This window comes from Falco rusticolus, chromosome 4 (genome assembly GCF_015220075.1).
Source record: "Falco rusticolus isolate bFalRus1 chromosome 4, bFalRus1.pri, whole genome shotgun sequence".
Taxonomy (NCBI): domain Eukaryota; kingdom Metazoa; phylum Chordata; class Aves; order Falconiformes; family Falconidae; genus Falco; species Falco rusticolus.
The window spans coordinates 110,682,686-110,699,592 of NC_051190.1; the positions used below are offsets into that span (position 1 = coordinate 110,682,686).

The window sequence follows — 16,907 nt, forward strand, 5'->3', positions numbered from 1 at the left end:
GTGATTGACAGCTCTTTCTAATCTCATGGTTAGAGTCCCCTTAAAACCTTCTATTTAAGCATATGCTACTTCAATTTGCTTTTTCAGCTTAAATCATATTTAGTAGACTATCATCAGGCAGTGTAATCATAATTCAGAAATAAAATTTCAAAGTTAAACATTTTGACAAGATTATGTTTTATTTTTGTTTTATGATTTTATGATTATTTTATGATCATCTTTCAGGCTGTTCAGAATGACCACAGTTTCAGTTTTTCTAATGTTCTGTCATCTCCTTCCTTTCTGTTCTTCTAATGGGAAAGACAACAGATCATAAAATATGCGAAAGCTTTAACTGCCGCATCCTAAATAACAATCAGATAGTAATTCACTTTCAATAACGCATTTTACAAGGAGTAACTACCAAAGACTTCTAAATTAAATTCAGTTTCTGCTCTGCAGTGTTACAGTTTGGAAAAGAGATTAATGGATAAAATGGGTTCTTTAAGTAAACATAAAGGAATGAAAACGTAAATAAAAGTGAGGTTTTTTTCTACTGCAGACCAGTGAGGTTTTTTTCTACTGCAGACCACTGAGCTTGGAGAATTTCTGGCACATATGCTGTATCTTTACTGTATGACCAATTATCAAAGCATGCACGACTGATAAAGGTTTTTGCTTGATTTGGTTTTCTTATAAATCAGTCCTTGACAGCATGCACTTTCCTTTCTTTCATGCGTTGTTGTTGGAGGATGTATTGGAGAGAAGAAATGGGAGGTCAGCAGTGGGTGAGGGAGAACTGTGGCTGGCTGTAAGAAATGGGGGTGCGGGTGGGTTACTGCATTAAATCATCTTCTTGTCTTTGTGCAGCAGGGGCTCTCCTATAGAAGTAGGCTGTATTGAGCGATTTTCCAGATAAATACTTGGATGTATCAAATTTGGAGACAAAGCTTCTTTCCTTACTAGCTCAAATGGTGCTGGGAGGTGGCTGAATAGTGAGAGTTCACTTGCCTGTTTTCAGTAACCCCTTGACCAGAAATTCTAAAGTTTTTAAAGTCTAAATGTAAAATTATTCTTCCCTCAGGCCATAATTCATGCTGTTGCTTAGACAATGAATCTAGAAGGCTGTTTGTTCTATCTGGCCAAAATGTAGCTTGTGCTTCACCTTTAAAATTGTTGCATGCATATGATTTATGTTTGGGGTTTGGTGTTTTTTTTCAGTACCATACACTTAACAAGAAAATGTAAAAGGAACAACTAATTAAGAGGTGGTAGCTAAGTAACAGCTGTTAAGAGCATGATTCAGCATCTCACCCTGCAACTATCTCCCCCTGCAAGTTTTGAGGTTTTGATCTACCCTGTGTTTGCAGACTCCTTGGTGAAGGAATGCTGGTGACCAGGGTACCGGGGATGCTGTGATGGATGTTGTGGTGGGTTGACCCTGGCTGGACACCAGCTGCCCACCAAAGCTGCTCTACCACTTCCCTCCTCAGCTGGACAGGGGAGAGAAAATACAATGAAAAGCCTGTGGGTTGAGATAAGGGCAGGGAGGTCACTCAGCAATTACTATCACGGGCAAAACAGACTCAGCTCAGGGAAATTAGTTCAATTTATTGCCAATCAAATCAGGGTAGGGTAATGAGAAACAAAAAATCAATCTTGAAACACCTTCCCCACCCCTCCCTTCTTCCTGGCCTCGGCTTCATTCCCGAATCCTCCGCCGCCTCCCCCACAGCAGCAGAGGGAAGGGGGTTGCTGTCAGCTCATCACTTGTGGTCTCTGCCGCTCCTTCCCCCCCAGGGGGAGGGCTCCTCATACTCTTCCTCTGCTCCAGCCTGGGGTCCCTCCCACAGGAGACAGTCCTCCATGGACTTCTTCAACATAAGTCCTTCCCACAGGCTGCAGTTCTTAAACTGTTCCAGCATGGGTCCCTTCCATGGGGCGCAGTCCTTCAAGGAAGGACTGCTCCGGCATGGGTGCCCTGTGGGGTCACAAGTCCTGCCAGCAAACCTGCTCCAGTGTGGGCTTCTCTCTTTCCATGGGTCCTGCCGGGAGCCTGCTCCGGCACAGCTTCCCCCAGATCACAGCCTCCTTTGGGCACCTCCCCGTGCTCTGGTGCGGGTCCTCCATGGGCTGCAGGTGGGTATCTGCTCCACCACGGACCTCCATGAGCTGCAGGAGGACAGCCTGCCTCACAGGGGTCTTCACCAGGGGCTGCAGGGGAAGCCCTGCTCCAACACCAGGAGCACCTCCTCCCCCTCCTTCTTCACTGACCCTGGTGTCTGCAGAGCTCTTGCTCTCACATATTCTCACTCCTTTTTCCAGCTGCAGTTGCAGTCGTGCAGTAAATTCCCTCCCTTATCACAGAGGTGGTACTACTGTCGTGAATGGGCTTGGGCTTGGTCAGCGATGGGTCTGTCTTGGAGCCAGCTGGTATTGGCTCTGTTGGACACAGGGGAAGCTTCTAGCAGCTTCTCACAGAAGCCACACCTGTAGCCTCCCTTGCCATGCAAGCCCTATACAGATGTACTTTGTGCTTCTCTATACCTGCCTCTGGCACTGGCCAGTACCAAATGCCATAGAAGAAAGTGCATCAGTCCTCATCCTGAATAGTTATAAAGCATTTGGTTTTTTTCAGACCCTTCTTATGGTCTTCATCCGGGTGATACAATCTGGTGTGAAAAAGGCTGTCTTTGAATTACTTTTTTCAAGTTCATAGAAATTGCACATCCTATTCCAGAAAGTGTATACACAAAGCCAAATAAATTTATATTATAGGACTTGACTTTGGATATATTTGGCAAAAAAAGCCTGTTTTCAAGGCTGGTATACGCAATTTCTACCAGTAACAGTTGCCATGACTTAATGTATCATCAACTTGAATAATAATACTCATTTAATTTAAAAAGTTAAACTACAAAAAAGAGAATCCCTAAACACTCAAGCTATACGGACTGTAACAAACTGTAGCAGCTGCAATCACAAACAAACAAACTTGGCCCTTGAAATGAAAGGGGGAGGAAAAATAAACACCTGCCCCCAGTGAAGTAGCTTTACACTGTATCATTAAAGCTCACTTGAAAAAATCAAGATGTCTTGTTCAAAACACTGGCAATGAGAAACTTCATTTTTTATTTAAGGCTGTTCTTTTCCCACCCCCAGAAATGCCTGCAAGTTCTCACTGGTTTTTGCTGTGTAATTCTCAAGTTTGTTTTCTCCCTGCAGTTATATTTCTTATGGAATATTTTTTAACAATATCACAGAAGTATTTGTCAAAAGAAGAAACACATGACATTCCTAAATGCTGAGTATCTTTCAGATTGTCAGTATGTCAAAACAGTATAACTGAAATGAGCCATGCTTTAGTAAAAGTGGATGTAGTGGTAGGAGAACGGTACCATGCATCTATAGTCATCATCTCTGCATGGCAGTGGGAAGTACAGAGGACAGTGACTACAGGCTTTGGAGAAATACAAGGAATGAAAGAAAGAAAGGAGTGATAAGAATTTCTTACAACTTTATCTTTCTGCACTTAAAATCAGATATTTGGCTTTGTATAATGCATATATTTTTCAAAGCAGAAGTAGATGTTTTCAAATCACGAACAGATTTCAGGGTTCTGTAAATCTTATCAGGGCAAAAATCTTATTTCTAAATGCATTGTGTTTTGTTCCTGTCAGTGTTGTCCTGCCTCTTTTATATGTTTGAAAAAGCAAATTTGAAGATTTTGATACTGAAAGGGTCAGTCTCACCCCATTAAGACTGAAATGAAACTCAAGGTAAATGACTTTCAGAGTTTTCTTTTTTTCCTTCAAGTTCTAATGGAGGAAGGTATAAATAGCTCTGCAGAGTTATGTTGGTCAAGCCACAGATTATTTAGTGTGCATCTGTTTAGGCAGATTTGAATATTTTGGGATTTATCTTGTTAGCATCTTCAGACTTGGTTAATTCATGACTAGCAGCACAGAATTCGAGGAACACTTCTGAAGTGGGATCTTTGGCTATAAGCTGGAGGCCTTTTAATAGTGGCTTGCAAAGGATAATGAACCACTAACACTGTCTTTTGCCTGGATATCTGGCTGTGTGTGGGATGCTCCAGCTGTACTGTTAGCATCATCACCTGTGGGAAGATAAATTCATGTTTCTCAGTTCCATAACTACACATCTCATTTTATTTAACTTATAGCCCAGAAGTCAGATTACAACATGCTAGATACAATGTATGCATTTCAATCACAAGGGCATTGTCACAGAAAACAAGAAATGTGCACATTAAGACTTGATTAAAAAAAAGATCATTAGCACATAGGTAATAGCATCACTGCAGGTATATGTATGGAAAGCATGTATATAAATATGCACAGACTTTATATAGGTATTGGAAATAAAGTAGCTTAATGACCAGCAGGAATTGTGGGGTTTGCTGTGGAAGGTGCTGCAGAAGTTCTTGGCCTGATAAATGGAATATTGCTGCCGAAGGTGTGTTTGGTAGGCAGCAAGGCTGCGATCCACCTGAGTGTCCCAGGCAGGTGGCACACGGACGGATCTGAGTACAGTGGCCAGCTCAGAAAGCCCAAGTGATGCAGATGTTGAGTGAAATGTAGACTCCGCAGCTCCTCAGAGCTAGGGGGCTTCTGCCTTAGCTTCCAAATACGCTCTGTCATGAGGCTAGTGTAATCTAATAGGCAATGACCTTTAATTGTCCTTCAGCCTGGCAGCATCAGGCCACAACTGCCACCATTTATTAGAAAAAATTCTGTCATTAAGCTGGGGTCTGAGAACAACAGGTAACATGTTATTAAGTGCAGGGTAGGGAAGATTTACCTTCCTTTAGAAAGAATATTTTAATTTTTAAAATATATTATATGTATAAAATATTAATTTTATTATATTATAAATATAATATTATTTTATATACATCACAAAAGTAATTACATTTCTGCATACATTTGTATTGCAGAGTACTCTGAAATGATTGTGAAAACCAGCGTTGCTGTTACATGTTTATTTCTGTTAGCAGTGGTGCACGAGTCCTGATTCAGGATGTTACAGGGAAGATCAAACGGAAGGCTGTTCAGTGGTTTTGGATAAATCGTAGCAACCTGATTTGGACTGTTTGTTTCCACATGATTAATTTAATTTGCTACCTGTGAAATACTCTGTTTCTGTGCATGTGGACATAAAGACTGTTTACTCTTAAGTGGATGTTGTTGAAATAATATCTTGCTGCTTGCTCAGCTGAAGAAAAGTCAGGCCTGCAGCATCCCTGAAAATGGTTCTGAATATAAAAAAGCCAGTGGTTGATTATGTACAAAATGTTAATTGTCGCTCTGCTCTGTTCAGACATAACTAATGTGTGACTTAATTTAGATACATTAGCTGAGAATCATTACATTCACATGGGAAGAAATGCATTTGTCACATGTATTTACTTTCTCATGCTTAATGCATAACGTCCAGCTTGACAATTCCTCCACTTGTTGGTGAGTTTAAGCCTCTTAAATTTGCTGTATAAGGTGGTTAAGCTGCTGGTTTTAACTTCCAAATGCCTCATGCTTTTTCCATGTCCTCGTCTAGCTCTAGGAAATTATTCCAGGCACAGAGAGTGGGTCAGGGAGGAAGATGGAGAGATGGAGCTGCGAGTGTACAAACTGGCAACAGATGTTCTGTTCAAGCAGTTTGTGGAATCCCCAGGCAAAATTAATACTAAGTCAGATCCCTCTTCACAAGGCAGCAAAACCAGTGCATCACAGCGTTTGCTAGAAGCTCTAATTATTTTAAAATACTGTATGCTGGAACTGTATGGACAGCCCACAAGAGCAAATGATAGACTTTTCAAAGTGAGTTGCTGGATGCCATGGGGAGTAAAGGCAAATTTACATCTCATTTTTGGGAATTATACTGAATTTTTGCATAGGTTGGTGGTTGGTCGAGATTTGCATTTCTGGGAATGCTATATAACTTATATATGTATGTATTATATATTAGATATGTATATATAATTTATGCAAAAGCAAAATGTGACATGTGAAAGCTTTTAATGCAGTTTTGGGTCAGTCTAAATGAACTGTGCTTTAGGGTAGGTGTTTTGGGAAGCAGGAGGATGCAGGCAGCTTTCACTGGATGCTATTGAGAGCCTGGCATATGGCTCCCATTTGTTCCACTTTCAAAATCTTTGTTCAGAAAGCTAATAGTGCTGGATGGAGAGAAACATAAGGAGACAGATCAGAATCTTTTTCTCCAAGTAATTCAATAACTTTTTTTTACTTGATACAAATATAAATTATTTGGATTTTGATGTGTGGGCTTCCTAAATGAACTGGCATGACCAAAATGAAGAGCTGTAATACAACACGAGGTGCTCAAGAAATATGTTGTGTTGTACCGTACTCTGTATTTCTTGACTTTCACCTTTTAAAAGTATGATACCCATTCAGCATGATAAGCGATCTATTCCTGAAATCACCTCTCCTGGTGATGCGAACGATACTGGAGCGTGACAAGAGATCCTGCTTGTTTTGTCACTGTATTTTATTTTAGAATTTGGTTACTGACTTGAAGCAATGATCACCTTTGCTGTTCATCTGCCTAACCAGGATTATAAAATCACACTAGAGAACAATCTTTCAACATCTCACTCTGGGAACAATGTGGGAGTAGCTTCAACAACAACAATTTTATGATTTTCCCAATTAGCGTGAGTTTTCTACTCTGGAAGATCATTATAATGAGACACATCAGAGGGCTTGTCCTTCAGTTAAAAAAGAAACTAGTCCATTAGTTTTGTTAGGCAATCAGATACTTGTGGGGCTCTTCTTGACATCTTCATGTTGCTAACCATGAAATGCTGCTCATAAGTTTAATCCATAAAGAATTTGTTACATAGAAGCTCACCTCTTCTACTCCAGGAAAACCTGTAAGTCTTTCCAAAAGGATATTTTTGCAGCACTCTCTCCATTGCACACGAAGTAAAAATATGCTCAAACCATCTTGCTCTTTTCCCCAGATGCAGATGAGCAGTCAGGCAAGTTAGCATGCTGGAGGGTGACAGTCTGCAATAGGAGCTGGAGAACTGCTGGCCTCTGTGGCCACCTTGTTTGTTTGCTGCTAGGACAGACACTTGACTTATTTTCTTATTTTTGACTACAGAAGAGAAGACTGGAAAACTGCAAATGCTGGTGATATAACTTCTCCAAATGTACCCCTTCCAGCTGCCATTGGTCATTCCAAGATTTATCTTTAATGTGATGTGTGATGTAAATCCTTGTTATTTTGGAGTAACAAAAGTAAAAGATTTGAATATTTTGGAGATAATTTTATGATGTGCTTTAAAAAACAGTGTAAAGATAATGCTTAGGAGAAAAGATTGCGTGCATTTTATATGGCAATTTTAAATTTTCTTGACTTAAATTACAATTCACAGTATTTTTTTTCCACATTCCTCCTGCAGCTCTTCACTTTCTACATGCATTTAATTTTTCTACCTGTTCACAATTAAATGCATAGAACAAAATAATGAATTTCAATTCAATGGTTGTGTTTTAGCTGTATGGCACAAGTGTATTTTTTCTAGAAGAAAATGTGAGTTATGAAAATACTATAATGTCTGCAGACTTCAAGTTTTGTGGTCAGGACTTGGTGAAAACTTTGTACATAGAGTTTCAGTCTTGAGCAGCCTTTGAAAAGATAAGTTTATGTCAAAAGTGCAATTTTATGCATAAGCTTAGTAAAGGTGTTTTTCTCCTTTATACATTCTGTATTTTACCATTTAAAACAGATGTACTTGAATGAGTTTCTCAGTCCTTTTATCCTAAAAATACCACTTGCTGGCAAAATTGTGGGAAACACAGTCAATGAAAGATGACTATTAATAAAAGTTAAGGAAAAAGATGTAGGTCAGCATGGGTGAAGTGGGCATGACTGTCATCTGTTAAGAAATTAGCTTTCAGTATTATGTTTCTGGCAACTTCATGTTATTTTAGACATTTTTATTAAAAAAAAAACCTGCTTTTAGCACCTTCCTTTAAGAAATTATTTTTTTTTTCTATTTTCCTTTTCAGAAATTCAGGAGGTGCGTTATATGAAAAATTAGAAAATTTTAAATTATAAAAAATGCTTAAAAATATGGAAAATGTCTTAAGTATGTCAGGATGTGATTTATGCTTCACTACTCCTAATTAACCACAGGTTTAATTTATTTTTGTGTTGTAAGTCCTGATGGTCTACAAAAGACAATACCATATGCCAGCATTTTAGAAATAAACAAACATGATGACAGGTTGGGAGGAGAGTAGAAAGAGAGAACGCAACTAATATTAAGCAGTTTAAGGGGAATCTACATAACTTGTAAACACTTCTGTTTATTGCTGCTTTATAGCCTATAATTAAAATCCAGGTTGTTAGTTGCAGTTCAAGTATAACCAACCTCAAAAATGCTATGAAGCAACGAAGTCACTGGACTGCACACAGTATAAAACTTCATGTTGTTGTCTGCTGTCTCTGTGGCCTGCTTACAGTGCCTGGAACTGAAGTAAAAAATGAGTGTACTCATTAGAAATAACAAATATGGATTGTTATGTTGTAGCACCCTTTCACTGAGCTCAAATCAAGTTTTCTGTAAATTATTCATTCTCTCATATTGCTGATGCATCCTAATTAAAGCCTTCCATCTTTTAAACCACTAAAAATGCTTCGGAATGGGCATGTAGCTGAAGCTTTTTTAAATCATGCAGCATTCCTTTTGTTTTTAATTAGATTTAAATAGAGATAGCTGGTGGCTTGCACTAACCTGAATCTAAATGTAAGATAGGGACAGTATCTTTTTCAAACCTGTCTGGATCAGTTGAAAATAATATTGCTTCCACTTTCTTGCCCACAAGTTGGTGATGACCATCGCTGCATTTTGACCAAAGCAAAGTATGTGAACTACACCCTGTGACAAATGGCTCTCCACTGAAGTGGATTAGAGAGGACTTACGTGACTTTATTTTTTTAAATTTATTTATTTTTTGGCAGGGGGAGCTACTGATGTCCAGAAGAGGAACATTAACATTCCTATTATTAATTATAGAAAGTCCTACTCCTTTAACTGCTTTGGCAGTTTTACAATTGAGTATAAATTTGAGCTTTAACCCATCAGCGGGGGCACTGAGCTGCTACTGAGACCCATAAAAGTTCTCAGCAGCTTTGTATTAACTCTAAGCTCTGTTGTTGGAGGCAGGCCATGTTTTTGCATTGGGATATCATACTGTAGTAGATTTGAATAAACAAACAGTGCATTAAAACTCTATACATCTTCTTCCTTGTAATAGTGTTAAATTATTCACAGAGTCCTAAATTGAAGCTTTCCTTTTTGGCCAAATTCCTAACTTGCTTCTAGATTTTATTCCATTGTAGCTAGGCAGTGATAGGACAAGACTTGACATGAAAGCACTAACACTGAAACAGACCTTCTGTTCTTCCCAAGCATGGCTGCTGCTTCTGCAGCTTTGTGTTCACTTTCTTCCTTTTTCAAGGTCAAAAGTTCTTTTACCAGCGCTGTCCAAGTAGATCCTCTAAGGTAACCCTAGCTGGATTCAAGTTCTCCTTCATCGTTTCAGAACTTGAGGAGGTGGTGGTGGGATTCTATCATTTGAGGTAGGGAGAGGATCCCTTTTATGGTCTCTTTCCTGCTGAAAGGCTGCCCTGTTAACCTAGTCAGAGGCCCTCATCTCCAGCAAGCATCTTCTTGGGCCGACCCAGCTATTGTGATTGATACTTTCCCATTTCATATTGCTTAGGCAAAACATTGCAATGTAATCATTCAGATTTATGATCTGCTTTCCCATATCTTGCATCTCTCTGCTTCTAGGTCTGTTTCATTCATCTTTTCCTATGCTGTGAGGATAATGTTGCAGAAAACCTGATCCGTGGAACTTCTTTCTTGGTTCCCATTGTCAAGGTGTTCATTACAATCATAAATATGAATGGATTAAGACAAACTGTCATGTAGAGCATGGTTTACTCCATCCACATCTGTTTCTCATGGTTCTTGTCATCTGCATACGTGTATGTGGTACATGTTTCCAAGCAAAAGGACTGTTGCAGGTGTCATCCTGTCTGTCCTTGAAGATCTCCAGCCCAAGCCTTAACTTGAGATTTTTAATTTTTACTTAAGAGAAACATGTTTCTGTGTCTTTTTTCTTTCTATTTGCTTTTTTTTTTTTTTTTTTGCTTTTTTTGTTGTTGTTGAAAGCTTGACATTAACAATTCCTCACTTTTGGCATTAATAACAAAAATACTTAGCACTTGTAGTACTAATTATCCTCAATATCTAAAGTGTCAAGGTTTATTCACACATTGCATATTCAGAAACACAGTGTTGGGAAGTTAGTGGCCCCTTGCCTAAGATGATGTTAGAAAGGGTTAATATTGATGTGCTATCAACTACCTGTCCTTCTTCAGAATACTACACATCTTTTGATGTTTCAAGCTATCTTAATATGAAAGACCTTCTGTAAAGGAATAATCTGCATATTTAAAAGAAAGCTGTAGGTCTGTCTGCATTTATAAATACTAATATTGTAAAGTACACTGAAAAAGGTGTGCTGGAATGGGCTGAGAGACAGAAACCTCTATAGATACAGTAAGTCAATCAAGAAGAAATGTGACATTTTCATAACTCATACCCATTACATTTCGTAAAGTGCATAAATGAATTTCTGTGTATCCTAGGAAGAACTGAATCTTGTTACCATGGTCATTAAAGTTAATGAGATTTAAATTTTGAGCTAATAGGCCTGCTTATAAAGGAGAAGCACTAAACGTTCTCAGGGAAGTGTTGTTTCCTTTGTATCTTTTCCCTTTCAGAAATTAAGTCACAGACACAAGACATACATGACAATTCCAGTGTATTGTGGAAAAACAGGTATCTGGGAGGGGGACTCTAATTTATTTGTTTGGTTTTTTTGGCGTTATGTTTGCTTGTTTTAGAAAATATATGATGCCAAAGTGTGAAAAGTAGAACACCACATCAAAGAGGGCAAAGCAGGGTTGTTGGATCCTGCCACTTTTTAATGAATGTGTCTAGCTTTCCTCTGTGAGATAAGGGATCTCTGTGTTGTGTTTACTGTTCATACATACCCCATGATGTTTTTCTTCAGATTTTGGTGAGGATCATTCCTGACCCATGAAAACTCTTCCAGCAGTCCTACTTGATGTTTTACCTGAAACCACAGGTGACCCGTTTTTGGTTTCTTTCTACATAGTTAAACCAATTATGTCAGCTGGTTTAATAAAATATATTGCTTGATGTCAGCCTTGATAGATCTATGCTTGTCACAGCATTATGCAGCTTATCAGGTCACAGAGAGACAGTCTGATTTGAAGTTACATGGATGCCTTCAATGGTTTGACAGGAAAGTGATGTCTTTTTCTTCATGTGCAGACAATGCTGTCTTTAGATCTTGAATTACTATGTGCTGGCAGACTGACAGATATTTCCAGAACTAATGTTGTGGCTATCAAAACCAAATCTAGGAAAACAAACAATGTGTATTTCAGTAACATCTTAGCAATAACAAGTGTAGTTTTAAAAAAAAATAAGCCTTGGGGCATAGTGGAGTATCTTTGTTGTTGTGAACAAAGAAAAGCTTTAAATAGCAACAGATAGCAGAAAAATGAAAGGCAGCCAAACTCATGCCAAAGCTCTGATGGTGATGTTTCCAACTCTGGGACGTTATCACTAACAGATGGGCCTTTCCAAGGTTTTTAGTACAGACTGTAAAATGATACCATGTGCCTGTTACTTTCCTTACTGGAAATGATAACCCTTTCTCTCTTTTCTGTTGCCTGATCATCCTTTGTCCTTTCACTTGTCTTCTCTAGACGAATAGCGCTTCCAATGCAAACAGATCCGCTGCGTTATTATTTGAGCCCAGGGAGGGCTGTCAACCTCATTAGCACTGCTGTATGCAGTTATGTGCTCCCAGGGCAGGATTGGATCACAGCTCAGTAGCTGTTGTTTTCTGCTTCGCCCTCTTGACAGGGGAGACTATGGACTCCTCTGTTACTGGGCCTCAAAACGGTTTCTGTGGTCCCCCAGCTTTTGGCTTCTCAGTTGACTGTGTAAGTTATGCTAAGCTGGAAGGGGGGCTGTGGGACCCCAGTGAGCCCAGCAGCTCGTGCTAGAGGGCCCTGGGCTGCCAGGCTGTCCCTAGGCAAGGCTTGTTCCAAAAGGGGTGGCAGACAAGGAAAATTGTTAATTATTTAGGACCTGACTGCGAGCTAGGTCAGTCCTTTTAGTTATGATTTTTGACGCAGTTAAAAGTGGGGTAGAAAAGGTGGTATGACAGCTGACTAATTACCGTAACAATACAGCTATTACTGCATGTATTTTCTGTATCACTAGTCACAAAGGTTTTTAACATATCTGTTTAGAGTATATACCTGGCAAGCTTGGTTTTTTATACAAATGTAACCTCTTGCAGATCTCCTGGGGGAGTGAAAACAGTATCAAGATTATGCATTTAAAATTAATCACGTTGCATGCAGTATTATAGTCAGTTTCTATGGTGGATGTAGGAGAAAGGTGGTATTTTTATATATACTTACATTTCAGGATGCCGATTGACCTATTTATAAATTTACGTAAGATTTTTCTAATATAAGGATTGAATTATTTGCTCCAAGGGTTAGTGAAACAGCAGATACTTGCTTTGTTTCAGGGAAGTCTGACTAGACTTGACATTGAAGCATGTTCATCTTGGATGTCTTTCTTGGGATGTATTCTGCTGAATTGTGTCTGGTTTTTTGTTTGGGATTTTTACTTTCTGTACACTGGAACATACAGGATTTTCTGTCATCAAGTGGTGAACATTATACATGAAGAGTAATCCGGTGTTAAATGCGGTATGTTTGTCATTTGTCTAGCTTTTCTTCTTTCCTGCTCTGTCTGTCTCTCTCTTGATTAGAGGATTAGAAGAGTTTTGTTTGAACCAAATTTTCTTCTTTTGGGTCACTGAAATAGCATGATTTAATTACTCCAATAGCCTCCTTAAGGAATTGGGCTGGGTGGAACTAACTGTTTCTTTGCATCACGGACTACTTCAGAAGGTAGCACATGTCCACGGCAAATGAAAGCATCTGCTCCACAGAGATGGTGACTTGGTCGATGTCTAGGGACAGCACCTATCTGATGGAAGGCAGTTCTGAAATGCTTCCTGTTATTATTGTTAGTCTCCCTAAGCTGTTTGAACTTTTGCTTTCAAAGGTACTTTTAAGAACTTAGTTGTTTAAAACTATTTTATGTTTGGTTTTCTTCTGTAAAGAGAACAGCTAGCAGTGGGACCGTATTTGTGTGCTTTGTCCTTCAATAGTATGAATCTTATGGTAATTCAGGAACAGCAAATATCTGCCTTGAAAAGACATCTTCAATTGTTGTACGTGACGTATCTGTAGTCTATAAATAATTCTTTCCTTTTTCGAGTCTGATGAAACACTGTGATAGAATAAAGCTGACAATTTGAAGTGTAACAGAGAAATCCATGAAAGCAATAATTGGAAAAGACTATTGCTTTGTTTATCCAGGTGGACATGAGTGAATGTAATTTAATAGTTTAATAATAGCTACAGAGCAAAGGTTTCAGCACGGATTCTGTTTTAATTCTGTGAAAGTCACTCAATGTTGCTTGCAACTCTGACTTGGATTGTGCAGTCCTGTGCTTGCTGTGTGCATGTGACTCTCATCAGGCTTTCTGTTCTATCCACAAGACTACAGTTAAAGAATGAGATGTATGCTTCCAGTTTTGCTGTTCTTTCATTGCTGAATCAGCAGCTCTGAAGCAGCTGTTACAGCTTTATTTTTCTTACAGAGCTGTAACAAAAATAATTGCATAATGTTGATTTTATTTTTTTTACTGCAGTTTTCATTTTTTTTTCTTAATTTCTGCTTTTTTGTGAGATATGGAAAAACTTGGATTTTGCTGTAAGCTTATTGCTTTGAGAGTTGTGAGAGATGAATTGTTGATACTGAGAGGCTGCTTTGAACCCATGCAATTTTAAAGGTTTAAGGACAGCTCGGGATGGTACTTTTTTTTTAAAAAAATAGGTCTTCCTATTCTACGTATTATATTTTTACATTGGCTTTAATTGATGTAGAATAGTAAGTCTCTTAGTAACTGGTGATAAGTAGAGATAAGTGCTGTTTATAGGTTTAGGATGTAGTAGCTATAAATATTTGACACTCATTTATTCTTAGTTCTTTAAAATGCACCTGGCGAGGTCATTTGCAAAAGTACTTTTGGCCTACTTCTACTGCTGTTGACTTGATAGCAAAGAATTAGGCTAATACTTAGCATTTGTGAAAATTCCTGTCCTAAATTTATTTGGATTCGCCTCAGCCTCACACCTTTGATTTGGCTTTTTGGAGTAGACCAAAGTGGCTTAGTGTGCTCCAGTGAAAGGTGGGAATAAACAGCTCTGAGGCCATCCTGTGGCATGGCGGGGAGCAAAACGTATGGAACCTGAAGCAGTTATATGGCTTCTTTTTATGTTACAGTCCATGAGACCTCCATTTTTTTCAGTTATCTGACACTTCCAGGACATCACAACATTGTGCTGTGTGTTCAAACAGGCAAAGAGTATTGTATAACTTAAATCGAATGTGTCCTGGGGATGTATTTGCAAGGTACTGGTGACAGCAAGTTTTGCTGCAAATTAGAGCCTGTTTCTTGCTGTGAACTCTGCCAATCTTGGCCAAAATGCCAGACAGCCACTGGTGAAAGCCAAGTGGTAAAATGCTTATTTTGAACATGGAGCGATGAGGAGGACAGGTGGTTATCTGAGCAAACAGTGTGCCAAAAAAGTAAGGCACTTGCTACGTGGTACTATTAAGAGGGTATGTGAATGATGAGTTTGCAAGAAGAGTGTGTTTCTGTTCCTGTTGTGAATATTTGACCTCTGCTTGTTAATAAAGATTTTATCATTAAATTCTTTTACTAAATACAGTTTGAAACTAAGTAAGAAAGTTATACTTCATACTTACTCCACAGTTAAAAACTTGCATGAAGTCAGATAAATTTAAACCTTTTAAAAGTGCTAGTCCTTAATGAAACGCCACTCAAATTTATCTTCTGCATAGGAAGCAACTACACCTTCTCCAAAAGGCACTACTCCTAATCTCAGTAGTAATTTCAGTTGAAACCCACGCCCAAGGCCCTGTTCAGACCTTGCCATCACATTGCTGTACTGTTCTGGCTTGCTTCTGCTCTCACACTGCTTGTTGGCGCTGTACCTGTCTGGTGTTCCCTGGACACAACTGCCAGCCTGCCTTACCAGTGAAAGAGCCCCAGCGAAGCTTGCTTTCTCACCTGGCTTTTGGAGACCAGGGCTGTTCATTACTGTTGCTGAGCATAGATTTGCTCTGGGGGTAATTAAGTAGTAGGGAGAGAGGTTTTCTGCAACATAGTCTTGTTTTCATCTTAAATATAGCACCTGGTTTTATTTGGGGTTGTTGGTGTTTTTTTTTTGTTTGTGGGTGTTGGTTTATTTGTTTGTTTTAAAGGAAAATTAATTCTTCAAATACACAAAGTGTACTAGGGATTTGAAAATTCTGCTTCTCAGAATAGGTTTTTAAGCCTCTTCAAGAAAAAAATGAATGGCAGACTTCCATAACCAGTGATCCCAGTTCAGGACTGTGAGGGGATTGTTAAGTAGCGCCTCCCTGGTTTGGCAATGAAATCTCTCTTCTCCTTGTGAAAAATTGCGTATCTTCCTCAGTGCAAACTGAGGAATTGCACTCTTCCTAATGTGAAAATTTTTTTTCCCTGAGACAATAAAATCTGAAGTGATACACAATTTATAAACCTCTTTCACCACCACAAGTTTTGGAAAGCATCACCCTTTTGTTATGCCCTCTGGTTTTTAAAAAAATATGCAGTTACCATGACAACTCTTACCCACACTGGAAATCCATTATTTGGAGTTTCTGGCATGGGTTTTATTTGCATATGCTACAAACAGCACTGTTATTAAACAGACTGCTAATTACTCTTCCAGTCCCAGACTGAGACAACTAATGTGACGATAGTTACAACTTTGTGATTCCAGGTAAGAGTGCTCATGCACAGCTCTATATAGCTGAATTTGCACACTCACAGCTTTTATTTATTGCTTTTTTTATAGAGAGAAGTTTCTTTTTTTTTTTCCTTACAACCTGAAGCCATGCTTACTTGTTTAAATTATCAAGCAACTGGGAAACAGAGGTGGTTTTTTGATTACTCACCATCCTTTTTGGGAGACATTTTATTGGATGCTTTCTTCACATGTTGAGGCTGTTTTGTTCCATTTTATATACAAATTTATTATACCCTATTTGTGTCTTTATTAATGTTTTTTAAATGAATTTAAATCTTTAAAAATAAGCTTCATACTGTACTTTGTCCTCTTAATAAATAGTGACAATTAAAGCATGCGTTTAGGATCCAAAATTCATGTTGTTCTTGTTTGAGACTTGAAAATTTGTCTTAAAGTGATTGTTGAATTAATTTCTCATAATGTACAGTAATGCAGTCAGCTTGTATTACCAAAGGCTTTATTATGATTCATGCTACAGGAGGGCAGTAAGAGATGGCATCTGATAACTTGGCTTTTGGGATTTTTTTCCCCCTTTAGGAATTTCCATGGGATGCAGGTCATGCCACGGGACTGCATTTGGGTAAAGAATGAATTCTGCATTTCCCTGGGGAGTCTTCCAACACTTTTTCTAAATTACCTTTTAATGGTTGTTCTAAGGGAGCTTGTTTGAAATAAATGGTATTGGATCATGAGCGAAGAAAAAAGCTTTGGTGTATCCCAGAAAATGTTGTCTCCTTCAAGAAGTACTAGCAGCTGCTCTTCCAAGCAAGGAAGTCGACAGGTAACGCAAACTTTTTCAACCAAACTGAAAGCAT

At 38.7% G+C, this 16,907-nt stretch overlaps 1 protein-coding gene across 1 annotated transcript in view; it reads left to right on the forward strand.

Annotated features, from left to right (window-relative positions):
* Positions 1–16,907, forward strand: part of OSBPL3 (oxysterol binding protein like 3) — a 90,027-nt gene that overhangs the window by 26,829 nt on the left and 46,291 nt on the right. The window contains 1 exon segment of the mRNA XM_037383095.1: positions 16,630–16,873. Within this exon segment, the coding sequence (XP_037238992.1) occupies positions 16,781–16,873 (93 nt within the window). The 5' untranslated portion in view covers positions 16,630–16,780.